The sequence below is a fragment of the Ixodes scapularis genome, unplaced genomic scaffold (assembly GCF_016920785.2).
Source record: "Ixodes scapularis isolate PalLabHiFi unplaced genomic scaffold, ASM1692078v2 PGA_scaffold4__175_contigs__length_147842914, whole genome shotgun sequence".
Classification (NCBI taxonomy): domain Eukaryota; kingdom Metazoa; phylum Arthropoda; class Arachnida; order Ixodida; family Ixodidae; genus Ixodes; species Ixodes scapularis.
In genome coordinates this window covers 62,177,979-62,205,586 of record NW_024609879.1, presented here as the reverse complement: position 1 = coordinate 62,205,586, position 27,608 = coordinate 62,177,979, and the positions used below count along the sequence as shown (strand labels likewise).

At 44.9% G+C, this 27,608-nt stretch overlaps 1 protein-coding gene across 1 annotated transcript; it reads left to right on the top strand.

Annotated features, from left to right (window-relative positions):
* The first annotated feature begins 2,415 nt into the window (after nucleotides 1-2,415).
* Nucleotides 2,416-24,482, top strand: LOC115313301 (carnitine O-acetyltransferase). Its single transcript, XM_029972254.4, has 5 exons — nucleotides 2,416-2,587; nucleotides 6,236-6,408; nucleotides 15,889-15,989; nucleotides 23,109-23,231; nucleotides 24,356-24,482. The coding sequence occupies exons 1-5, from the start codon at nucleotides 2,416-2,418 to the stop codon at nucleotides 24,480-24,482; spliced, it is 696 nt and encodes a 231-aa protein (XP_029828114.4).
* Nucleotides 24,483-27,608: the final 3,126 nt, after the last annotated feature.

The following is a 27,608-nucleotide window of genomic DNA, read 5'->3' as shown; positions in this document are numbered from 1 at the left end:
GAACACAATTTAAATCCTGCCTAGATCACTGAGCCGTACGCGATCGACCCCTGGAGATTTACTCGGTTTCAAGCTAAACAATATAAATTGTAAGAAAGCGGAGGCAAAGCTTGAGTAAGAAAAGGAAAGGAATATGGGGCTTCTAAGGAGTGTTTTAGAATAGTTGACAGGAAATCATTAAAAAGATTAGCAGTTATGCGGGCATTATGCCGAAATACATCTTGAAGGTGTTTTTTTTTTTCTTTGTATGCCCGGCGAGAGACCTTCGCAATTCGTTAATCAATGACCAAGTTTTAGCGGAGATATTCTGAGATTCCGAGAACTGTTTGTGGTGTTTTTTTTTTCTTTGTATGCCCGGCAAGAGACCTTCGCAATTCGTTAATCAATGACCAAGTTTTATCGGAGATATTCTGAGATTCCGAGAACTGTTTGTGGGAGCAAATTCGTTTAGCCGAGAGAATAAGCGCAGCAACTTTGTTACGGATAATTTGAGATTCTTTCTGAAGGCCTTGATTATGAGGTGAACGACGGCAGCGCTTCCAGGCTGCTTCTTTAAGTTTAATGGCAGATAATATGTCGGTGGTTATCCAACGTATGTTTGCCTTTCTTTGTTTCAGAAATATTACTTTTTTATGCATTATGAAACTGCCGAAACAACTGAGCAAACGAATCATAGATTTTGGAATGGCATACACATCGCTGAAATGTAACCCAGTCGTAACCGAAGACATATTTATCAAACATCCTATTGTCAACAATTTCGATTCGACGTATATTTGTATCTCTCACAGGAGAAACCTGTTTCAGAAATTTGATTTGGCATGGTATAAGAATAGTGATGTGATAATTTTTTGTTTTATAATTGCCGATTTAATTGCCGACGATGATGTACTGAAGTTAATATGATCTATCAATGAGCTTACGATTCTATAATTTAGAAATTCTTCTCATGCTGGTGCGAGAACGTAGATCTCGATTCCGTAGTCAGCCAATAAGGTAAGGTACTTGCAAACGAATAATTTAGAGGGATTTAGAAGGTCAATGTTTATGTCACCTGTGATGCAGAGGGTTGCAATACCCGGCAAAGATTGAATACAGTTGCGTAGCTCAGAAAGAAAACCAGGAACACTTTGCGAATGTGGTCTAAAAAAAGCAAAAAAGTAAGAGTCATAACCATAAGTAATGAAACGAAGTGCCAGTGATTCACAAGAAAGAAACAAAGAAATTGTTATCTCTGAATAAGAGGCAGTGGCTTTTAAGAAAATTGCTATACCGCCTTCGCGCTTTTTGTCCTCAGTATAAAAAAAAGCTGTTAAATCTAGGTAGCGAAAACGTGTCCACCTCGTCATTGTGAATATTAATTTTTGTGCGAACAAACACATCCGCGATCGGAAGTACGCAATCTACAGCTAATCTGAACTCATCCCAGTGCTTTCGCAAACTTCTGATTTTAACGTTAAGTAAAGTAAAAGAACTTCTCAAACGCAGATACGAGTCTCCAGTTGTTTTCAGTAACTCAATTTTAGCGATAGAGGTGACAATTTACCGTGACTGCGACGCTCTTGTGCTCGACGCGCCTCTTCTAACGACTCCTAAAGTTGTTTTGTTAGGAAACCATAAGTGTTAGTAATCATAGATATTACGTTTAAATAAATACTCATCTTTGCGCGAGGGCAGAATACATCAATGGGACTTGCGAAATATCAACACATGATTATTGACCAGAAAGTTGGGTGAATGTGAGTTAACACAAAAGTTAACTGGTATTCACACACCGCGCGAAGGTTGATGTACCACGTAATGTCTGAACGATCGTTGTTACATACAAAAACTCGACAGTTTTGTCCGAATTGGGGTAACATTTACAGGTGTGCTTGGCTGAGTCGCGCCGATCTTCAAGACAGCCTGAATATTGGCAGTTTTTCTGGCAAGCGTTCAGTTTGCCTTCGGGGACTGAAACATACGGATGCATGCTTTCGTGGGAGGACTAATGGCTCTGCTTCTGCATGCTCACCTCTCGGTTATTCTCTGTCGAGTGCAGCTAGTTCACAGCTTTTGCACACAGAACCTTGCTCGAAGTAGACTCTAACTCAAACCAGATGGTCTGGGAGTTCAGAGAACCAAATGATGCCGTTAGTCCCTAGAAACCATCTTTTTCTCAGAGTGTATTTTGACTTCAGGGGAAAAAGAAATATTGTTTATTCAATGAAAGCGATGTTCTGAAACCTTTGCAGGCCATCACTATTCGTCAGCTTTGCAGTCACATCCATGTTCGGCCTTCTGAGATGCATAATTTATATATGCGGGTCGATAAAACGATTTTCAATTTCTTAAGTCCGTACAAATCATTGCAAACGGGTAATTTCACCTTGTCCTTTGAGTCTGGAAGCTGAGTGCGAGTTTTGTGCCACGCAGATGTTCACCTTCAACGTGTACGATGCCCAAGGAGTGCCCCACGACGAAAGCAGGATCCTCACCCAGCTCATTCGAGTCGTGGAGATGTCACCCGAGAAGGACGTTGGCGTGGGCATTCTGACGGCGGAACATAGGGACGTCTGGGCGAAGGTGTACGCCAGTCTTGGCCAGAGTGAGTTTTAAGTAGAATCAAATACTTTTCAGGAAGAATTAATCCTACTCCGCCTATCTGCGCTTGACAGCGCGTCAAGAGCACCAAATTTGTCGGTAATACCGCCACAGCCATTACTGGAAAGTGTAACAAAATACTCGAAACGGAGAGCGTGCTGGTAAGGATATTATAAATGATGGGAAGAGCACAAAACTCGAGGACAGAAAAGACGATTCTTCCCATTATTTAAAGTAACGAAATACGTTACTCGTTGCTTGCAAATAAAAGGAACGCTTTATGGATTTGCGCTATTTCAAAACAAATGTCGTTTTCTATACCGTTACGAATAAAGCCAACGCACGGCACTTTTGCGTTACTTTTTACGAATTAAAAAAGATTTTTTTCGGCGTTACAGATTTCATGAGCGCTACATTTCAGGAAACATCATACCCATGCAGAACGCGGAAGTGCTTCCTAGGAAAAATTTTTCTTTTTGCAAAGGCTAGAATGTATGTGAGATAGGCGCAAGATTTTATGACTTTGTGAATATAAAAACAGGAAAATTTGAACTTTAATTGTTTAAGTTTGGGAAGAATATGTAAGGAATAGCGTAATTAGGTTTCCCACTTTTCAAAATATGTAACGTAAGTGCGCTATATGTTTTGAAGAAGGGACGAATACGTTAGCACATAACTGAATAAAAATAACGCGTTACCTGTAAGGCCGTTACTTGTAGGGTGTTACCGCCGACGCTGCCAACAACGTAAGGCACTAGACTCACCCTCGGAAGCAGCAGAACACTTGGAACCGTCTCACTTAAGCTCACTCTCCCACACACCCTTCGGGATAAATTTCAATTGTCTCGATCGGGCTGATAACCTCGGAAGAGCGCATGATTGTACATTCTGTGCAACGCATCCGAAGCCACCCAAAGCACCCTGAAACCGACCGTTAGAAATCATACCGCACGCATAATACGCGCGCACGACACATTTCGTGCTCATCGCGTTTGTCAAAATGATCGATGCGAGCTTAAGTTTTCTGTGCGTATAGATACCAAAAACAAAGTTTATTATTTAAAAATGCTTCTAAGACGGTGCATGAAGGCCACACTAACAGGGTATTTATATGTTACCTGTGAGGTCAGGGAAAAATTAGATGGAAGTTATTCATCTCATCCTCGTCGCCAAAAAATGTGGTGTCGTCAGGGACACGGCAGAGAAAAAGGAGAGGACCAGTCCAGTCAACGTTCCAAATCAGACTGTATGTTCATCAACAAAGACAAAATGAAGTACAGACCATTTGGTGGCGATGATAATTTTTGCATATGTTGCAAACACAACCCAGCTACACAAGCAAGAACACAACAAAAATTCACGGTGTTTCTTATGTTACCCCAAAACAACTTGAAGGCGAAAGCCCAAGTGCCGATGCATTAAAGACATACACCCCTCTCAATGTGCTGAGTCATCCCTCTCAATGTGCTGAGTAATCATCTTAATTTGCTTAGTCATTCACTTTATTCGCTTAATCATCTACTTAATTCACTTTAATTTCTTTGAATTCGCAGTAATTCCTCTTAATTCACTTTAATTAATCTTAATTAGCTTTGTCGTCCTTCTTAATTAGCTTTGATTACTCTTACTTCTTTTTAATTCCTTCTAATTCACTTTAATTCCTGTAATGGTCATTGATTCTATTCCTCTTAATTCACTTTCATTCCTCTTAATTCGCTTTGTCATCCTTTTTAATTGCATCGCCTCCGAATCGCCTCGGTGGTCACGTAAAGGTTTCGGTATCTTTCGTGTCGCTGACGTGTTTTCGCTAAAGAACTTTGAAAGTTGACTGATCGATGAGACTTATAAGGCTTTCGTCTTAATAATAGCAACATTTTTTGTGTATCAACTTATTAATTTATGATTGGACGGGTTATGTCGCCCAGGCGGTTTTAAACTCAGTCACTATCGGAACAAAATCAATTTAAACGATGGACTTTAGCAACTGCTTAATTTTTCCGCTAAATTTAGCGGTTAAAATGATGTCACGTGACTTACGCGCAAATTCAGTTTTACCTCCAAGTTTAGCGGGAAAACTGACACGTGACCAGCCGCAGCCTGTCATTTGTCATCCTCTGTGGACACGGGACGACCCGACGGGGCAAGTGAATGGGTCAATGAGTCAATGGTGTGGAGTGGAGTGGAGAGATATGGACGCACAGCCAAGAAGAAATGCGTGGAGGTTGCTAGCGCTAAATCATGAACATTTCACGTAGAAGAGCAATTGCAGGGAAATTCGCGGTACATTCCTTTTGTCTTGGTTTTGGCGAAAAAACGCAAAAACAGATCGATATATACCTCAAAATCCTGTGTATTTTCTTAAAATCTTTAAATGAATCCCGCCCCTAATGGTCCTTGCCACTAACACGGTAATCGCAACATGACCCATTACCGAATAAAAGAAGTTAGTTAACAATTTTAATAACTTATCTCACTTATCGTGACGATTATTCGCCTTTCTAATTCCCACCTGCCCGGATGACCTACTCTAGAAAACCACATTGATGCTGCTTTTAGGGTATTTTTGAAAAAAAAAAGATTTGTGAAAAAAAAGCATACAGTATTTATTTATTAAGATGGTAGCGTAGGGTCACCTTGAACTTAAAGAGGCGATGCAAAAGTTTTTATAGTTTCGATAAATATATTGGAGTTTTTCCTTTACATTTATGGCGTATCAAAGATACGATATTGTTTTTTCTCTCTGGAATGGTTTTCGCAGCAAAAAAATCGGGGGAAAAACTTGAAGGACGTTTAAGCTTCGCCTTTAAGATTGGAACACGCTGGGCAACACCATAGCCTCCCCTATACTCACAAAGCCTGGTGCTCACAGTGCTCAAAAAACGCTCGGGTTTCATTTTTGAGGCGCATTCAAATATCGGCGCTGGGTGGTACTGCGACCCTCCAGCTGCGTCATTAAGTTTTGCGCAGGAGAGATTGAAAGTAAACAGTCGCTTTTTCTCCAAATACTTTAGTACGGGGATACACGACACTCTCCTCAATGGCGTTAGATAGAGCGACTGCCGCGCCATAAAGCACCCCCGGTGGAGTGGTTTATTTGGCAACACCTCTCTCCCTTACCATTCCTCTTTCGCCACCAGAGTAGGTGAAGGCGACGCCTCGGAACGCGGTGCGGTTGTCGTGGTCGCGGAATCCAAGACGGCACCGCTGCCCCCGTCACGCGTGTTTCTGCAGATATTGGTTATCGACCTTTTCGATGTGTTCTGAGGGAGTGTCCTGTATTTCCCTAGTAAATATTTGATTTCTCCTTAAAATTATAGCGCGAGAAAGAAGTAATCTGTGTTGTTGCGTGCCAGTGTACTTGGTTACCACTGATGCCAGCAAGCTCCAGTATAGTGATACACATTCCAAGCGGAAATCGTTGCAGGGCACCTTTAAAAGCTGTTTGCTGTGACGCCGCCCTGCTCTCTATACACTGAAAAACAACCCAACGCGATGAGAGTGCAGCGCTCCTTACGATTGAAACACCTGACGGTGCAGAATAACATGGTAGACTTCTCATTTCAAAACGGGATAGACCCGACAAATCGCAAAGCGGAACCCAAAACGTCCAACACAGATTGACACGTTCATTCTTCCGGTCATTTGGGCGCAGACGCTCAGAACGCGAAGTCTCTGGAAGCGATCAACCGGGCTGCCCTCGTGGTGTGCTTAGACGGCGGGGTGGCAGACGCGGAGCCCTACGAAGTGGCCTGGCCCCGGCAGGTATGCAGGGGTGGCCCGAACGCCGAACATGCAGCCAATCGATGGTGGGACAAGCCAGTTCAGGTAAGCAACACGACGAGTTGTTATCTGTACACACACCTTCTAGAATAAATGCCGGTTGTGCGCAGCAATGCTTGGTAAAATTCATCGGCACCAAGCACTAAAGTTGACACAACTGGTAATAGCACGCAACCGATGGCCGTTCGCTATTTCCTGCGCCGCGCATGCGCGGGACTGGGAGTGCGCCGTGCATGGGCAGGGCGGCGACCATGCCCCTCCAGTAGGCGACCACACCCCCACTTGGCCGTATGCTACGTGCGAAGCAGCCGACGCCAAAGCTCCTGCCGATATTTTAGCCAGAGGTGTCCACGATAGTACGGACATGAGCCTATCTTTGGACGACAGTCGTTACTCAAGAAAACTGTTTGCTTCAACCGCCCTTTACGGTTCTCTATTCCCTGGATAGTTATTTTATTGCTTAGCCCTTGGCAGAACGGAAGAGCCATTGCTGTAGTCACATTCCAAGCAGAGAACGAAACACTTTAAATGTCTCAAATGTGCAGCGCATAACATATAGTGTTTAGAAGCGTATCGTGAATTATCGGTTAATTATTTAACGCTTGACACTTAGGGAAAGGTATAAAAACCTTAACGTTGTCTATAAAAAATAATTTTCCAGTTAAGGTGCGTACATACTTTTATAAATTTGCTACACAGTAAATACGACAACTTCCCGAAAATAATGCAGCAGAGAATGCTGCAGATAAAAGTTTTTTTTTTTTTTTTTTTTATTACCTACGACCTATTTTTGCGAACCTGTACACAACCCTTATTAACTGTCCTTGAGGTTGCTGGTTTCTTTGGGAACCACGCCCAATGACTTCTGTTCTCGGCATCAAGATGACGTTCTTCAAGTATTTGGGTCACGGGCGTAAGTTTAATGAACCGGAATACAACAGGACACCGGGGGGGGGGGGGGGGGGGGGTGATTTGGTGGCACAAATGTAGAGATCTGCAGTTGTTTTCTATGATTCCAGGTCCACTCCTGTCACTTGCCATGCACTTAAATTAAACACCAAAAAAATAATGATTACAAAAAGAAAAAAAAAAAAACGCCCTCGAATACGAAAAAAAACAAAAAAAAACGCGGAAAACAAGGAACTTACTTATAACCGTGCCCTACTGTCCTGCTGAGACTTTAAGATCGTTGTGAACTTAGGGAAATACCTTTGATGTAGCGTGCCTCCAGGAATAAATAGAGCAAGACAAAATAAGGAGCGCGAACACAGGTCCGCGGAGCTTGGGTCACTCGCTTCTTCTTTTGTCCTGCTGTATCGTGAAAGCCAGATGACGAATTCAGCAAGGAGAGTGATTATTTTTTGCGAATGTTCAAACAAATGTATAAAAGGTTTGCGGTCAGTATTTACTTAGAACTGGTGACCTTTTATGAAATGACGAGAATGTTTTGTGGCGAGGGAAATCGCTAACAGTTTTTTGCCCGATTCGCGTTATATGCCAACCGCCAACGGAGTTTGAGCTTTCTGCGATACCGGAGCCGAAAAACCCGGTTCTTGTTTTTCGGAAACTCACTGTATTTCCTCTTTCCTCTAGCAAGGTAACAACTTTCTCGAAAAAGATGACAAGGATTGCGAGCTGTAATTCACATACTGTTGAAAACAGCTCTTGTGCCCTCACTTGATGCATCAATCATGATGTTTACTGGAGCATTATGGCAAGGGTGTATAAGGATTGTGACCAAAGTAAGGTCTTTGATTTCTCTGAAAGCATGAGACGTGGGGCCTGTCCAGACCAAGGGTGTGGAGTCTCGTGCTGCCTTGCATAAAGCAGTCAGTGGACGACGGGTTTGGGCGCACTTGGGAATAAATCGCCGGTAAAAGTTAAGTAATCCGAGAAATTACCAAAGTTTCTAGAGGCAAGGGTAGCATTCTTTGATAATGAGCATAATGGCCGAAAAAGTCTAATTCGCGGACGACGAAAGCACACTTGTTTATTTTCAAGATGATGCCGTTGTTGACCAGGTAATAAAAAAGCTTGCGAAGGTCTTGTTCACGCTCTTGTTCACTTGCGCCGAAAACTAAAATGTCCTCAAGGTACGCGAAAAAAAAAGGGGAGGCCGCGGACGATGGTGTCATTGAAACGCTGGAACTTTTGTGCAGCATTTTCTAAACCAAACGGAAAAGACCAAATGGTGCCGCGATAGTTCTTTTTGGAATGTTTTGTGGTGCCACTGGAATCTGCTTATACGCCTTTACTAAGTCCACATTCGAAAAGATAGTGGATTCATGCAGTGAGCCAGTAAAATTATCCGCACTTTGCAGTGGGTACCTGCCAGGCATAGTTGCATTGTTAAACGCGCGGTAATCTCCACATGGTAGCCAGTCGCCGGTTTTTTTTTTTTGGGTATCATATGTAGTAGAGATGCCCAGTTGCTGCTTGAGGGTTGAATAACTCCGCTAACATATGCGCGAATTCGTCTTTAGTAATTTTAAGCTGCGCTGTAGGCAAGCGCTTAAGACGAGCATACAGTGGTGGCGCTTTAGTGACGACAAGCTTTTCTGCTTTGTTCTTAGCAGGTGTGCTCACGTTGTTTGGTGATTTTAGGTACGTGTATCCCTTAAGGAGGTTGGTGTTGGCAGATAATTGCGCTCACAGTTATGTTAGTGGCGGAGTCGAGGAGGTCGAAGCCTCATATCTCCGAGGAGGTTGAAGCCTCGAAGAAAGTCAGCTCAGTAGATGGGATATAAAACATGTGCCAGTGGAAATATCCATCGAAATGCTCTTCGCAGTTCGCTGTCGAGAGTCAAGGATCACGGTTCATAGCTTGCAATTGATGATTTATTAGTATTCGTGAAATAAAATTCGACTTTGTTCTACTATAAGAGTCGAATGAAATTGGTAGGACATTAACGTCAGCCCCCATGTCGATGAGGAAAAATAGTCCCGTATTACGACCGATGACGAAACACCGGCGACTGCGTCGGTGGGTAGGCACCACGGGTTGCCTCTACTGGTGGGCAAGTTCGCTCCCCATGACGAACAAGGTTGCTTCCAGTGACGGGCGTTATCACCAAAGTTTCAGCAGCACAAACAGAAGCCTTCGTTGCCATGGTGCTCTGTCCATCCTTGGGGATGTAGAGAGTGCCGTAGCCTGATGGTGAGCGGTTTCGGTGAGGTGATGGAACTTAAAAAAATAGGGGCTGATACCTGTACTGGTGAGTTCAGATACTTGCTGCCGAAGCTCCGTAATTGCGCAGGACATCGGGTACTCGTTCACTGCGTCTTGTGATTTTTGCCTTGCCTCTGTTTGTTCAGAAATCGGTACAATTGACGGTATGGCGGGAACTGCAACTTTCACGATTTTGTCTGCCAGCTGAACTGGGTCGTCGAGGCTCGTCATAGGGTAGACACGAGCACCATATGCACTGCACGTTTGCTGGTAGTCGTTGCAGAAAGAGCTCCCGAAGCAAGGATATGTCAAATGCGGGCAACCCGTCTCCCACGAGCTGCTGTAGTCACCGAAGAAGATGGGAATGCCTTCGGTCCTTGACCTCTTGATATGATATGGTTTGCTGGAGTCGTGTTTGTTCTGACGTGGACGTCACTTTCACCAGCTCTGAGTGAGGTTTGTCGTACGGCTGTTCTTCCGGCGGTGAGAGAATCTAGTGTCGAATCTCCATTGCCACCTCAGGAGAAAGAGAGGCTACGACGTGATTAAAGTTTGCGGCTTGACTGGTGATCCGAGCTGTGATAAACTGTAATTCGGCCTCTGCGAACCATACTTGGAGGCATGCTGCCAACATTGTGTTGTTCGAAGTGTGAAGGCTGTCACTATCGTTGCAGCAGTGCCTCCGAGAGCTATGGTAAAGAATCTTGCGAATGTTTCTTCGGTTGACCAGTGAAATCACGTCCGTGTTACCCATTTATAGAGAAAAATAATGGAGTATTCGCACGACGCAGTTTCTCTTCCAGAAGAAGATTGAACGTCATCGAGGTTTGAAATCACGTGCTTCGCGCCACGGATGTTCACTAATTCCCCGCGATCGCTGGCAGCCGAGGAGAATCTGTGACCTGCTGACAGAATATCTCTCGTTCTGCGGAGCGATCGGGCCCCCTTCTTTGTCCCCCTGCTTTTGAGGAAAGATTATTATGAACATCTTTGAAGTGTTTCTTTCATTATTTTTTCCCTGCCTCTTGTTCGATGAGTCCCCAAAAGTCGCCAGCAGGTTTGCAACAAGAAAAAGACTCCGGCGATTGAACTACACGCGACTCCGTCGTGCGAACTCTCGCTTGCAGTTTCTACACGGCCTCCTCCGTCTCGTGTCGGTTTCCTTCTTGCAGCTCTATGACGTATACGGGTTTCTCCGAAGAAAAATCCCGCGGGAATACACCATAACTGAGTGACCGAACGGTAAGATAAAAAATAATCGACTACTGCTTCTATAACTAATCTCGCGGTAGAAGCGCGTAACCCGAACTCCGTGGAGTCGTGATCGCGCTTCTTCTTCTTTTGTCCAGCTCTCTTTATCCAAGAAGGCACGCTACACCGTCTTATTGCTTCTAGTTTTATATTCATATTTGTAATAGACTGATGATGATGATGATGATGATGATGCGGCTTTTCCCTTTATACCGGGTGAGCTCGAAGAGTCTTCGCGCCCTAGCCAAAAAAAAACAAAAAAACTATAAGCTATCTGTTCTAAATTTTCTTCCACCAGTGTTCCAGACGCGCTTTCGTCCTCCGCACGCTCTGCATGGTAGAAATGTCATGCCTGTCTTATGGAGGGTCGTCTGCTTCGCCCGTGTATGGGTTGTCTGAGTCAGTCGTCGTTTTAAAGCCCAGTGCCTATGCTAGCATCGCCTCTGAGTGAAGAAGGCGATCTACCAGTGGGGTTGGCAGCAGGCACTCACAGTAGAGCACTAGGTGTTCAACTGTCTCAGGTTCTTCTCTGCACGCGCGGCACATCGTGGAAACCACCTTGGGGTCAAACCGCTCCCGGTATACCAGAGTTCGTAGAGCGCCCGCTCGCGCCTCGAAGAGAAGGCGGCTGCCTAAGCTGTTGTCATAGAGCAAGGTTTCAGCCGCTATCAGTTGCTTGTTTTTACTGTACACCAGCAGCGTTGGCTTCGCTTGAGCGGCTTCAAACCACTGGAAGACCTCCCTCTCACGTACTCTGCTTCTCACTTTCGACTCCAACATCACGCACGTCACTACCTCTAAGGGTTCTGCAAAGAAGCCATACTTTTTTTGGAGTTAATAAAGGCGCTTCTGCCACCTTGTTCTTGTCCCAGTCATGTGAGTGTGTACAAAAAGTTTTTTGGCCCATCGGTTTCGATCCATGTGGCGGAGTCGTGTATCATAACTTATCTTGCTGGTGGCTTCCCTGGCTTCGAAGCTAGACCATCCTAGGTCTCCCTGGACGGCTTCGTTAGCCACATTTCCGTGGCAGGCAAGAGCCTGTCGTCCCACTGCTCGTTGTCGTCGCTCCAGAAATTCTCGTAATTCACCAGGGACGCACACTACAGCATTCGCGAAAGTCAAGCCTGGAACCATTACTGCCTTCCACACTTCCCGTGTAAGTAGGAACCTATTGCAGCTCCAGAGACTTCTTTTTCGGAGGACGTTTGCCCCTCGCCCTGCTGACTGGTGAAGATGAGCGTAATGATCTCGAAGGTATTCCGACATATTGGCAAGGATGACACCCAAGTATTTGTACGAGTCCTCAAGTAGCACCACCTCGTCACCCAACTTAATTGTGCAGCAAAGCGTGCGATCTAGTGGCTGATATATCAATCTCAATTCCTGTATGCCAATGGCGAGGAAAATGTAGCACATATTGATCATGTCGTAATGTTACGGTGTTCATCGCTGTACAGGTATTTTTCGATTCGTTTTAGTTTAGATGATGTCAAGAAAAAACTGCGCTATACTAGGCAATTAGATGAGTAAAACTAGGGTGCTTCATTGTCCTACTGTTTAGGCGGTTGTCATCCTTTGTTTTACCTAAAGTCACTAGATTGCGGGAATGTAGCGCCATTGCCTTCCATGCTTGCTAGCCGGAAACAAAGATATACTAACAGACAGACGACCAAAACATGGCAAGGCGATTGGCTAATCTTTCTACGTTGCCATGGAAATCGCCATTTCGGTCCATTCAAATGTTCGAAGCTTCCAGAGGGTCGTTCTAAACCAGTCGTGCCAAGATCACCTTGGAGCATCATCGTACTGGAGGCGTTGCTCGTCAATAAACGCATCTTTGGCACTGTGTATGCAATCAACTTATGAATCATGCCCATCTTCACGGATCTCTTAGATTTAGATTGTTTTTTCTTGCGTATCTTAAAACAGTAAACTTCTTTTTCAGTACCTCCAAGCACAGACACAGCATGTGGGGGTGGTACGAAGATATACTCTTCTTTCGCCGGTGTGTGGTTAGCATAATTTCGGTATACACGAAACGTATTCATAAAGCTACTCGTCATCAGCGAATTTAGATAGGCTCACCAAGAAAGGAGAGGTCAAGAAAAAATTGCTCATTTCACGGACCAAAACGGGGACCACACTGGGAGCTTGGCGCTACTTTCCCAGGATCCAGTGATCCAGTGATCCAGTGACTTTAGTGACTCCACTATACTTACTCAGTACAGTGGAAGCTACTACCATAGCTTCCACTATACTGAGTGAGTACAGAGGAGGCTATGGTAGTACCCGATGCCGACAGCACACGGTCACAGGCAAAATGCGAAGAAATCGTCGAAAACAAAATGTCGACATAACACAGGCCGCGCCAATAGCGCGTGAAGAGTTCGAGAAGGCACGGTCTGTCTCATGCACTATCGCCTGCCTCCTGTGAACAAGATAACTACAGTTATGGTGGCGTCCCGCATGCGTGGAACGCTTAGTAAGATTGGTCTATTAACGTCTAGAATGCTGAAGCTCCGCACGGTGCCTGTCTTCAAATTTTTCTTTCACCAGCCACCTAAAGGCCGCCATTAGCGTATACATATTATACACACTTATACCCCTGTTGCACGAGCACTCTCAACGATCATTAAGCCAACAATCGTTGGCATCTTCCAAATCTCATTGAGCTCGATTAATTTGTCCGGCGTTACACGCTACATAGGCCTAACAACCCCAACTGTTGATCCCAGTTGAAACCGAAACATAACCAAAACGGATGTCAAATTACCTTATTTGTCAACATTTACTGTTTGCATTGAAGAGATTTTAGAAGCTACAAAAGGAACTGAAACCCAAACTATCAACCGGCATTGATGGCATACCCAGTTTTGTTATAAAAGGGTGTTGTTCTATATTTGCTCCAGTTTTAATGCATATTTTCAACTTGTCGCTTGCACAGGGTTATTTCCCCGAACTTTGGAAATTCTCTGCAGTTGTGCCTATTTTTAAATCCAGTGATTCTACATTGGTTAACAAATACCGGACGGTGTCACTGCTATGTGGATTTGCAAAAGTATTTGAAAAAGTAGTCCATAAGCGTCTTTACTTTTATCTGAGCCCGATGATAACTGAAGCTCAACACGGATTTTCAAGGGGGAGATCGGTAGAATCTAACTTATGCTCATTTTTAAACTTCTCAGCGCCAATTGTGTCCAGTAGGGGACAGGTGGATGCAATTTATTTTGACATGTCGAAAGCGTTCGTCCGTGTTAGTCATAATTTACTTCTACAGAAACTCGTTCTGCATGGTTTTAGCCCCCATCTATGCGCATGGTTTTCTAGTTATATAAAAGGTCGTCGAAACACTGTTCGTCTTGAACAATGCTACTACGACGAGTTTGTTTCTAAATCCGGGGTGCGCCAGGGGTCCATCCTGGGACCGCTTTTGTTTATTTTGTTTATAAATGATATTGTTTCCTGTGTTGGTGACGCGAAAATTCTTCTCTTTGCCGATGATGTCAAACGATTTTTAAGTGTGAGGTCAGTATTAGATTGCACTCGTCTCCAAGCTGACATAGGACATGTTTGAAATTGCTGGTTCAAAAACCACTTGTCGTTAAATCCTGAGAAAACTAAATATATTGTACTATCCAAAAAGCGTGAATTCATTTCTTTTTCTTACAACCTTGAAAGCGCCTTGATACCCCGGGTATCTTGTAAGGGATCTTGGTGTCCGTAGTGACAGATCAGTTTTTTTCAAAGAACATGTGTCTATAACTGTTAATGCTGCGTTAAGAGTGTTAGGCATTATTTCTCGGTTGTGTCGGCGGTTCTCATCACTCTCTTGTTTGTTGCATTTGTTTAAGCCACTAGTTAGATCACGTTAGAATTTGGCTCGGTAATCTGAAATTCATTATCTCTTGGTCAGGCAACTGAAATCAAAAAAGTACAAAAGCGGCTGATAAGAATTGTGTATGACCACTATAATATAAGGAGGTCTTTTTATCATTATGAAACGTTACTTCCCCGGTTTGCATTATATAAACCTGCCGTGAGGAGGCAGTCTACAGATTTTGTTTTTCTTCATAAACTTGTTCATGGTCACGTCTGGTCAAGGGATTTACTACGATCCAGTGACTTCCATGTTCCATCAAGAGCCAGCCGGAATGTATCAACGTTTTATCTATCTCGCTTGTCCCCTGTATCCCCTTTTTCAGGGATTCAATGGGCCTTGAATAAGGAACATCACCTGGATTTTCTGGTCTGTCTTCGGGAATTTACCTTGCTTGTTCGTGAACGGATGTCTTTCGCCTAGAATGAGATTTTTTTTTGTGGTATTTGTATTGAATATTTTAGTTTTTGCGGTATTTGTATTTTAGTATTTTGTGCACAACTGTGGAGACTGAAAAGTTGTTTGTGGGCACAGATATTAAAGAATTAGTACATATATTTTTATATTACTTTAAAAAGTGACGCAAATGAATTATTTGCACACACTTTATTCCTTACAATCGTTTAAAACGAATAAAAACAATTATGTTCCTGTGTTTAGAGTAACGAAACGTGAATGAGAAGTTTTCACACTAATTTAAGCAAGAGAGACATAAGGAAAGTCTTATCAGCACCGACACCACAATGGTTGCGCTCGGCGAACGTGGGCTTCCGAGACGTACCGTGGTCGTTTGAGCGGCAGCTCTGGCCCCGAATCACACCGCTTTCTAAAATAAATGTTTTTTTTTTTACGAAGTTTTCTAGCTACTTTTTGGAATCTTTCGCAACAGCAAGTGCTTCGCTGGCTCTGGCCATTGGCGGCAATACGGCAAACGCTGCCATCTCATCAGTTAACTGAGGTACGCCAGCTCAGTCGAACCCAACTGTCGTTAGCGGCTTAATGACAGTTGGCTCCGTCGTGTAACTCCGACTGATCGCGTTTGATTTAAGTGTCGCTGGCTTAATCACAGTTAAGAGCCCTCGTGTAACCAGGGTATTAGATGACTTTTATCGAACTGGCCAGAATAAATTTAGGAAAGTCTCTGTAGTCAATGCAACTCACGTCGCGTAGGAACACCTTGCTCCGTGAAAGAAAGCTCAGCAATAGTTTTTTTCATTGCTCGATCCAGGTGATCGTCGGGGAAGACGGAGGGTCGGCACTTCTGTACGATCACACAGCCTTCGACGGCACCGTCATGACTGGAGTCACGAATCACTGCTACGATTACGCGTAAGTTTGAATTAAGCGGAAATTGAGTGTTTTTTTAACATTCATGGAAGACCTTTCGTCGTAACAAATCGCGCCTAATCTAAAGCCATCCTTTTAATAAAATATTGTATAATTAATTCGAGTTTTCCGTCGATGGAGTAACTACGCACTCTTACCAAGCGTGTCGTAATTTCTGGAAACAAATGTTACCATATTCTGCTATGTTACTATACCTGCAACGCTGTTTGGTTTCGCGGAATCTAGCGGCTGAAGCAAGAAACCAGACTTGGAGGTATTTCAACTACTCTACTCAAACTTCTGTAGTTTAATTACTTTTCCGAGTAACTTGGTCACTTTCAATTACAACTTGATTTGGGTAATTAGTAGTTTAATTTAACTATTGTTTTCAGGTAACTTCTACTCAAATTACTAACTACTTTTGAAATCTAGTGCTAATTTTGCTCATCGCGAAAGTTTGAGCGCAGAAATAAATAAGACGCCAGCGGATGAGCTGGTATTACCGAACAAGGGGCCCCCTGACATTCCGTTCCCACGCACTTATACTCAGCAGCCGTAGAAACTGCATCACAGGCGTCGTTGGGCCAAGGTGACGACGAGCAGCCAAAACATAACATCGGCGCGCAGGAACGCAGAAAGAGATGCTTAACAAGCCCTGGACGGGTATTGATCCGGTAATGCACGCAGGTGCCGCGCCTCCAGCTGCAACCATGAAAGACGCGCACACTCCGAGGGTTGTTGTTGTTGTTTTAATGTTGTCTGCTTTTAGTGAGTTCTGCCTCAAGCGGTTTGGGGGTTCCATGGGAGGCCTCACTGGAATGACCTCGCAGCTGGGCGCCTGTTCTCATGGTCGCCTCGTCGTCACTGCATACGCCTCTGCAAAGCCGGACTCCCCCGCGCACAAACCCAGACACGGATAATCCGTTCATGGGAGCACGTTCCCGCTTCCAGCTGCAACTGTATACGAGCGACCATGCTTGTTCTCGTAATCCTTCGCGTTCTTCCGACCTTCCATGCCAGGGAGACCTCCTCTTTGCTGAAAACGATTTACTTGTCGGGCGTGTCAAGCGCGTCAGGATACCATAGTCGCCGGCGAGGACTGTGAGTTGACCTTGGGAGATCCTTTTGTTGGACCCGACGTCAGCCGCGAAGCATACTTCGGTTCATCTTCTGTTAAACCAAAACAACTTTTTTTTTTTTTTTTAGTAGCGTAACACTAACATTGCAACGAGACACGCAGTCGTCCGGATGATCTCATCGTCGTGGCGCCAGACTTGAATCCCTGACGGTCAGGTGCACTCTTTCAGCGTACTCTCAGAACGTCGAAGGAATAAAGAGCGGCCAGTCATAACAATCCCAACTTGCCAAAAAAAAAAAAAAGGGAGGAGAGTTTGTTATAAAAGACCCAATACCCGAGGCAAACCTCACATGTTTCGTCATGGACACCTAAGATGCAGACACTCGCTTAACCGACCCTGCACAGGCTGCTTGTCAAATTCAACGCGGCCATTCCGTCCAGCGCGTCGGTGGAACGCCTTTTTAGCTTGGCTGGGGACGTCTTTGGGAGGAAAAGTGAAAAATTTTCCTCTCAAGAACTTTGAAAGTCAATTGCTTCTGCGAGCGAATGAACTATTTTCGTGAAAACGTAAGCCCTAAAATGACTGCGTTTATTTCAGGTTGGCAGGGTTTATCACGGATCAAAACTGCTGTTCATTTAACTACCACAAAAATATATAAAAAGTAATTTCGAAAGTAACTTCAAAGTAACTCGCTATTTTCTCCAGTAGATAGTAGTTTACTCAATTACTATTACAAATGCGTAATTTCTACTCTACTCCAATTACTTTCGGCTTCGATACTCAGTAGCTTAACTTGACTACCTTTTTTGAGTAATTTGTACATGTCTGCAAGAAACATATGGTATGCCTGGAAGTGACGCTTGCATTGTTCAAACATAAGCTATTACTTTGGTGGCGCCGCTTAGCCTAGTGTCCGAAGCAAGAAAGGATGGGCAAACAAGGAGGACGTGTGAATAGAGACCCTTTGAACACGTGCCAGATTACAGCCGCCATCGCTGACCATCTCTTGTCTTACCGAGATGCCAAGCCACTGATGCGGAATTTGAGAGCTTCCACAAATGCCAATGCTGGGTACAAGAATACGGTCGAATCTGAAATGGCAATAACCTGTCCTGCTCTGTAATGATGAAGCAATGTTATCAAAACAACAGGAAACGAAAACTAAAGGTTTGTTATGGCGGCGCCCGGTGTCGCAGTATCTCGGTGAGACAAGAGAAGGCCAGCAATGGCGGGTGTAATCTGGCGTTTGTTTAAAGGAGCATATACTGAGACCGCAATGTGGCGGAGCGCTAACTGCGCTTGATTTGTTTTTTTTACCACGGTACGCGTACACGAGATTTACGGCGGCGGGGACGGTGTGGTTTGAACTTGCATTACTGGCCCCATTTTTTTTCAGTAGAATGGGCTGAACTTGGCCTAAAGGTGAAACCGAAAATAGACCTTCCCAAACAATCGCCTCCTCTGCGCCGCCGTCCGCTGAGCTGTGGAAAGCATTCTGAACATTCGCTGTTGCTTCGTTGTGCAGTATATCAGACGCTGGGCATGCTTGGACAGCTCAGTGACTTAGCGTTTTCGCGCAGGTGTTGAGCGCTGGAAAGGCCTGTTTTCTTAGTTGAATCTAACGTTACTAGAACCACTCAGATGGGAAACAGCCAAAGAGACTGCTCTAAAAAAGTGGCACCGATCCATTCTCGCGAACCGAGATAATGGCGATCACAACGCCGCTAGTTTTCTCGCAGCGGCCACTCGAGGAACTGCACGTGACTTCTATTTTGGCTTTAATCGGCCATTTTGGCGCCGAAAAAGATACGGTGAAAAGAAATTCAGGGGTACTACCCAGTTTTCCAAGCGGACGCACCGCGAATTACTACCGAAGTTAAGATGCGTCTAGGTCGGGACGCGCTACCTGAAATCGCCACTGAGGCACGTTTGTATGAAAACAATAATAATTGTGCTGCAAAACCTTGCAAACTAGAGATTTTAGAAAGCATCACGCGCCCCTCATTTTGTACTAAATTCAAATGAAAGTTACTACAAAAGACTTTTCCGTTTGTTTTTATGCAAAAACGTGCTTTCTAAAAACTCAACGTGACCGCAGTAACGACTAATAATGAAGAGTGCCGCTGTTGTCGTATGAAGCTGGGTCTCGGTGGACGCCAGCGGCCTAGGTTTCAACGGTGAGTTTCCCTATTGATGGTTCTAGTAACGTTGGTTGAATCGTAAACCGACGACGTTAATAAGGGCGTCGAAACGCTACGTCCTAGCGCCCGTCGTCTTTCGATGTGCACATTGGGACCGGCTAAACCAACCAAACGCAAGTCAGGCGCCGTGACATTGCATTTTTGTTTCGTAGGCTTGTTTCTATCTTTCGACTGTGCTTTGATTTTTTATGAAAAGAAATAAAAGTAACGAACATATAATGGGCTCAAGGGCTACACTTATCGCGTGACCGGTGGCCGCAACTGAAACATATCAAAACCAGCAAAATGATGAAACCAATGATACTGCCTCAATTACAGCGGAGCATTACACGACTAGGGTTCCATGCACTTTCGGGAACCGTCTGAAAAAGCAAAATTGCATGCACAAGGGTCCATTTTATGACAATTCATATGCGCCCCGTCACCTCGATATGCATTTTGATAGGGAACAACGTCGAAACGTGCGATAAGGTAAATACATCAGAGAACAATGGGCCTCCTCCCGCTCGAGTCGGGTGACGTAACTGCTTTAAATATATAAAAGCCGGAGCTTCTATATAAGGAAAACAATGTATTAAATATATATATATATATATATATATATATATATATATATATATATATATATATTTAAATTTATGAAAAAATCTCACCAAATTTGTAATGGAACCCATTAGTGTATATCGTAGTGATCAAAAAGCAATCATCACTATAGTTTCAAAATGGTGTATATATACAGTATATAAACATTTAGTGAAGTACTTTTGTGTATCTCATGATAAAACATTTGTGGTAGTGCTCTACAGCTTCACTGGCCAATCATCTTGACAGAGTGGAATTGCTCACAATTTTTAGACTGCTTAGAATGGACTTCTTCCAAAACCGACGCGCCCCACCGCGGCGAAATACCACGCAGTGCACTCTGGGAACTAGTTGGCCACTCAGTTTCGGTTTCGACTGAGCAGCTTCATCTCATGCTATCACGCCGCGACCGAACGCGCTGCTTGCGTTTTCGATTATCTGACTTTTCACGAACGTACAATACACTCACTCTCGAGCGATGCGAAACGAAGACCGGGGCACTTTCCTTGGTTCCCGAAACACCGGATATTGTGCGTGCGTATGCGAACGTAGTAAGTCGTGGCTTAGTCACCTCACCCCACGAGTGTATCTTTGAGCTCAATGTCAGTAATCCCGTCTAGTACCAGTGAACTACAACTGAAATCTGTTCGTCTGGAGCCTTACACGCATTTTGTTTGCCAAATGTCCGCTTCTTGTTACTTCATTGGGCGAAAAGCAAGCCGCATCCTCACAGGGTATCAAAGTTGAGGCCAGCGTTTACGCATGAACTTTTAAGGAAGCGCAATAAATTCGACCTCACTACTGCACAAAAGTTACTATGATCTCTTCCTCGTGTCATCATATATCTCCCACTTAAATTTTATGCTGATAGAAGATTAACTTTTCGCAAACGCTGAGATCGACTAGCTACGACGGAAGTCCTAAAAAGCGTCCCCTACTCCTCTCTAAGCCTTTTTGGACGAGTTTTTACAGACGCCCGAGATCTGTGCCGGGAACGGTTGGTCTGAAATTATCTCGGCATACTCAGGCAGTAAGAAAGCAAACACATAACAAATATTATGGCCATTAGCAACCGTCAAATGCGCTTTTGAATTCGTTCGAGCACTTGTGTGAAGAATGTCGCACCGTGCGCCGGACGGGCATGAACCCCAATGCCCGTCCGGCGCACGGTGCGTCCATGCGTTAAGACAAGCTATACGTCTCGGGATTGCGCTAAAGCTTCGAGGTATGACCATTTAGGTTAGTTTAGAGACCACAAATGACGCTCTCGGAACCAGAAAACAATCTCTTGTCGACGTGTCGATCGAAACCGAAGCCATGCCACCCTCCTCCCTGGCCAACTAGTTCCCAGAGTGCAACGCGCGCCGTGTTGCATGCAGGGCTTTATGGAAGTAGTCTATTCTCTTTAGAAGCTGTCACCTCCGCCTTATAGTGTAATCACAAGACCGAAAACGTGGCCTTAGCCCCGACTGCTTTTGCACAGCTCGAGCGGCTGAACACGCGCGGCGTCGAGGTTTTCTACTTTGAATTGTTTAGGGTTGCTGCCACCATCTGTCATCATGGACACCGCCCGAAACTGAGTAGACAGCCGTCTCTGCTGTATAGGCAAATTCAGTGTGTCAGTGCGTTGTCTGCATCCCACCGCTACGACGCAACGATGCCCTTTTGTTCTTCGGCACCGCATTCCGCCGCCGCTTGGGGAGGGTTTCGCGCTATAGAACAGTGTACAAAATCCGAGCACCCAGCAGAAAAAAAAGGGAACTAATAATCTCAAACGCAGGTTCTTGTGAAAAGAGGGGCTGCGCATAAAACAATATTTTTGCTTTCTACAACACTCTTGGCATCGGTGTTGTGTTTGGAGTGTCATGAGTATGCATTTCTGACGTTCTTACACCATGATATGCGCGAAGGTTTTAAAAAAACATTCGGCAGAAACACTTAGAATACTTACGTGTAGGAATGCGAAAGCATTCCTACAAGCAGCTCGTCACGTCTTCCTTCTTCACACGACGCCGGCGGTGACACCACACTCCCCCACTGCGCAGGCACGGCGCACACGCCGGCTCCATGGCTTCCGTGACGATGCATCTGCTTTGCTGTACTTTTCTTTTTGTTTTATTTCTGAGGCGCGTCCGCCTTGACCTTGAGCGCCCGGCCGGTTTTCGTGACGAACCGTCTGATATGACGCGTCGCAGGAAATGTGAATTCCGCTTGTAGGTGCCGTTTGTCTGCTACAGGTGGTTACAGACAACGCCGTATTCGCTCCATGAGACAGTTATTGCTTTCGCATGAAAAACTGAGCCGTGCAAAATGCGCAACCCCTCTAGTGTGCCGTGTCGTTAACATAAACTAACATGGTAACGCCGATGAGAAAAAAAGGAGACACTGGTCTATATAATTCCAATGCTATGTACACAGCACGACACCTTTTAAATGGCGAATAATTGGTGCTCTTTGCCACTCTGAATAAAAAGAGAAGACCAGAGTACCTGAGTACCAACCAAGACAGACGTCTTAGCTGTAATCGTGAACCCGGTGTCTCGGTGCGCTAGGGGTTACTTTAACTCGCGCGCACGACAGCGTGAGGCGCATGCGTTCTCAGACCTTGGCCGTCCACACCGCTAGGGGAGTTTTTGGTGTCCTGCGCTCAATGTGCAATGCACATTAGCAGAGTAATGTCTATTCTCTGGCTGCATAGTAACGTAACTAACTGTTTATAGTCTCTTCGACCGCCGCTCGACCTTATATTTACCCTTTGAACAAACAATCTGGTACTATTGCCCGCTTAAAGGGCTTGACATTCATGTTGTTGCCTATAGCTGGTCGGCCAACATTTTTATGAAATCTAGGAAGCATGACTATGGACTGTTATGTTTTTAGTGAGAAAACAAAGGCAGGAAGGGGAAGTCAAGGCGATTGTTGCTGGCGGCATTTCATGTTTTGTTTTTAGCCTTGCGAGAAATGAAACTATCAGAGGATGTTTAAAGATCATATAGCTCTTTTTACTTACGGAATTGCTCTCCTCTTAACGAATTTGTGAAAACGTAAAGCTTGCTTAAGGCATTTGAATCAAGAAATATATAATAGAATATAATAAACGAACCAAGCCTCTTCTTCCAAAAAAAAAGCTGAACAGGTTCAGCGCTCACTACTTTTTATACATTCTTTAAAATAAACACGTATGCAGTGATCACTATGGCAGTGCCCAGATCTGCATATTTGCTACGCGTTTTTTGTTAAAAAAGTTGTGGATACTGCAGGAAGAAATTGGGAAGCTTTGAAGCATTTGAAGACAACGGGGAAGCTGCTCCACAAAGCCTGGAATTTGTTCTTGGAACCGATACCTTAGAAGATATAGAGAAGGCGAAATCGTCCCAAGCAAGGTCAGTAGAGAAGCTGTAAGGTCAACCGAAGGTCAGGATGCTGAATGCATGCTATTCATGAATGGTGCTGTTTTTGACCTGCCACAGACCATGCAGGAACACACGCTGGGATTGTCACGCTACTATAGGCACAATTGCCCTTTCAACATTTTGATTTCTTTTTGGCAGTTAGAGAGTTAGTTATTGCTATCGCCCATATCAACAAAACATTGGGGCATTAACACGAACTTTCGTAAGTATAATCCTGCACATCTTCCAACGGACATATAGTGTGGCGCCGTTTTTTTTACGCTGTGAAACAAAACAAAAAAAAATCGGCGCCTGCACATGAAGAATTCGTTTCACCAAATCAGTATTTATGAAGTGGATTTTACCTTATGAAGCTTCAAGGCATAGTTATTTTTTTGCAAAAATAAATAAATTGATTTAGTGATTTCACAGGCAAATTAATATAGCTTGTGGCGCCTTCTCTTGATAGGCGCAGTGAGCAGATGACGCACTTTGTTTTCTGCTACCTGTGGCTATCGGGAAGTGGCGCCATAAGTCATATTCAACTCTAATTTAGTTGTCTAAGAACACGTCTTTGGTTCACTTTGGAAAATTAGCTATTTTAACTTCTAAAAAAGATATGTCTTAACTTTTGGCAAGGTTAAATCCACCAGCCGAGTGCACATTTCGTGAAAGTTTGAGTTTTATATATGCGGGCGCCGATCTTTCGGTTTGTTTTACACTTTAAGAAAGGTTAAACATTCTGTAGCATAACTCCGAACAATATGACGGAAGTTCTACCTGTAGAACTTTGATTTTTCGGTCGCAACATTTTGAGGAAAATCATTTTTTCCAGCCAAACTTGTCACGAGCATAAGGCAGTCCGAAAGAAGTTTGTAGTTATATGGTGAGGTCCAAAGAGAAGAAAATTTGCTTTATGTGAATATGTATTTAAACTTCCTACGTCCCTTGGGTCTTATTCGACCTTCTTTATGTTGTAATACACGAGAGCCAAATTGTATATCAGCATCAGTTTGCAGAAAGGGTTTCTTGGAAAGAGAAAACGATAGGACAATTGAAATGCGGTTACGGATTTAGGATGCTATAATTTATAATGATGTTACTCAACACTACAGATATACCGGCGACACTGAGAGGCTCATCTATCAATTTCCTAACTATGGAAAAAAGTTCATCCAGTCGTGCAACATGAGTCCGGACGGCTACGCGCAGATGGCCATCCAACTGGCGGCTTCCAGGTAAGAAAAGATTAAAAGATTGCTGGAGCGCGTAACGCGCTTTGCTTGAAATGACGTGTTAAATTAGTGGTTTATCTTGTGTAGTTCATTTTCCTGTTAGGTAAGGAGAAGCGTCTGCCGATGGGGCATTTTCTTCGACGCCACTCGTGTTCGCTCGCCTTCGGGTGGCTTATGTTTTTTTATGTGTAATGCAGCTTGTAGTTTTTACGGCACGCAGCGGACGAGAAATGTGAGCAGAGCCCCCCACCCAGAATCTGTGCTCAAACACGTCCGTTTTCTGTATGCGTACGTCTTTGCACGTCGGCTGTCCGAGTGCGCAGTAATGGGCAGGGCGAACAAACAGACACGACAACAATTGTTTCAGCGCGACAAGTTCTTTCAACCTTGAGACGCGGGCCTGTGTTGTCTAGAAAGGAAAGGGAGACAGCTCGCGTGTCTGCTGTTTGAGCAGATCACGACAGCTTAGAAGATTCGGCTCTGAAACGAGGCCCGAAACGTGTTGGGGCTTTTTCTTTTGGTCGAATGTGGGTTTTTATATACATTGCTGTCTGTCGTTGTAATGAACGTGGCAACACTGGTCACTTAAAGTTTACCACCTCGCAACGTAATCAGCGGAACCACAAATTTCCAGATTGTTTTGCCAACATTCGAGGAATCACCATCGTCGGCCATCCCGATCGCGGCTTCCCCTGCCTCAGAAAGTTGACTAAGGGTTCCGTGTTTACGGGATTTATTAGAGCGCAGCTCTTAGGCGTCTGTTTACGGCTTAAGCGGCGTCGGCGTCGGTGTAACCGCGCGTTGCATTACGGGATGTTTCCAAAATAATGACGTCACACGTGACGTAAACCACGTCTGACGTCATGAGGGTCCGTCACGTCACCGCACGTTGCATCACGGGTAAATTTCCCTGCTAAATTTATCGAAAAAATTTACCCCGCGAAATTTAGAGGAAAAATGTTCCCCCTTAATATAGCAGGAAAAATTCCCCGCTACTTTTAGCAAAAAAATTTCCCTGCTATATGGAGCGGAAAAAATGAAAGACGTTTACAACTCCCTGTAATGCCGAATTGGAGAGCAGCTCTTGAGGACGAGGAGGGGAGGGTACGGAGGGGACATTATGCCCCTCCTCCTCATCCGTACCCTCTTCCGCCTCCTCATCTCCTACCGTGCTCTTGGCCTCCTCCCCCTTTTCCTCCTCTCTCCCTCCTCTCTCCCGCTCCCTCCTTTTCCTCCCTCCTCCTCCTGCCTCCTCCTGCGCTCCTCCCCCTCCCTCTTCCTTATCCTCTCTCTTCCTCCCTCCACCTGCTCCCCATCCTACATCCTCCCCTTTGCTCCTCCCATCCTCCTTCCTCCTCCTCCCCCTCCTCCCTCCCTCGCGGTGCATTGTGGGAAGCGTCCCATAATTCAACGCGAGCGTCAACGCGGTGCATTATGGGACGTTTCCCATAATGCACCACGCGAATTACGCCGATGGCTACGGCGCCGCCGACGGAGACGCCGACGCCGCTCAAGCCAGGAACGGGCGCCTAAGAGCTGCGCTCTAAAATTTTCATCTAAATTTAGAGGAAAACATTCCGGCTAATTTTAGCGGAAACATTTCTCGTTAAAGTCAGCGGAAAAAATTTCCCGCTAAGTTTAGGGAAAAAAGTTCCCACTAGATTTAGCGGGGAAATTTTCCCGCTAACTTTAACAAAATATTTAGCAAAAATTTCCCTCTAAATGGGAGAGGAGCAGGAGAGGAGTGTACAGAAAAGAAGGAGGGGCATACCCTCCTCTGCGTTCCTTCCCGTCATCCTCCTCGAGAGTTGGGCTCTAATTCGGCGTTACAGGGGATTGTAAACGTCTTTCATTTTCGTCCCCAGAAATGGCGGGTGTTTTTGTGGTCTATTTTAAGTGCGTTAGCATTTATTGCCCTGGGGCATGCAGCCGTCTTTCATTTGGATGATCGTAGTTTTGTGTGGATTGGTTTGGACTGGACTGGACTGGTGTGAACTGATTTGGAGTGGTGTGAACTGGACTGGTTTTGTGAAGCCGCGGCGCGTTGCATGGTGCCCGCCGTGCTCGTTTGCTCCGTTCGTTCGGTGGTTACGTCCAATTTCGTTCTTACAAGAAGGAACGAGTCTTCTGGCACGCTTCCCGTGGCGCACCGTGGGAGTTGGAGAGGAGGGGTTCGAGCGGCCGTGGAGGTGGCACAACGTACGCGAATTAATGACCCAAGGCACAGACAGTGACGACTCCGCTTGCGGGAAAACGCCGACACCCGGGGAGAAAGATTGTCCTTTCAAATACAACAGTGTGCGGACCGTAGGCGGAGATGAGGGAAGGAAGCTGTTGTGACTGCATCCGAAACTGCCGACGCCCAGGGTAACAGCAAGGTTCTCCGAAGACCACGGTATGCGGACCTTTGCGAAGTTGGAATTCTCATTCTTTGCTGAGTCGGTCGGTACCCTTGCGCCAAATACTAAGGCATTTCTTCAAGAATTAGCGTAGCGACAACAACGATTTTGGCTTTTTTTTAGAAGCGTATTCGTTGTTGTTTGGTGTAAATGTTTACGTCAAACTAAAAACAGATGTTTATCGGGGAGTATGTTCAAGAAAATTAAACGCGGGCATGGTATTTCCCAAGCATTAGAGAACATGTTCCTGTGCCGTGACCCGCATAAAGCGCGAAACACATATACGACAAAACCGTCTGATCCGACGTGCGGACTGCCGGAATGACCTTGGGGGACGAGGGTTTTCGTAGCACCGGAGAGCGTTAAAACCCTCGCCTCAGACCGTCGTATTGCCTGATCGGACGTCGGATCGGACGGTTTCGTCGTACATGTGCTTCGCGCTTTAGTCCCGTTAACTATAAGGAAAAGAAACATGGTAAGGGATGAGGTTCCGGAGAAGAAGCAGCATTGAAAACAGTTCAGTTTGCGCTGTACTTTCTGGGTTATCATAAGATAGTATCATAGGTAGTAATTACCAGAAGCTTGGAATTCTCCGAATCAAGGACATCTCCCAATCGTTTTTTTCTTCTGTTATTTTTTTTTCGTTTTCGATAAATGCGACCCGGGCCTTGACTTTCGTGGTTTATTGGCATTCCCTAAAAACACTAAGCTTTAGAAATAATGATGATCGGAAA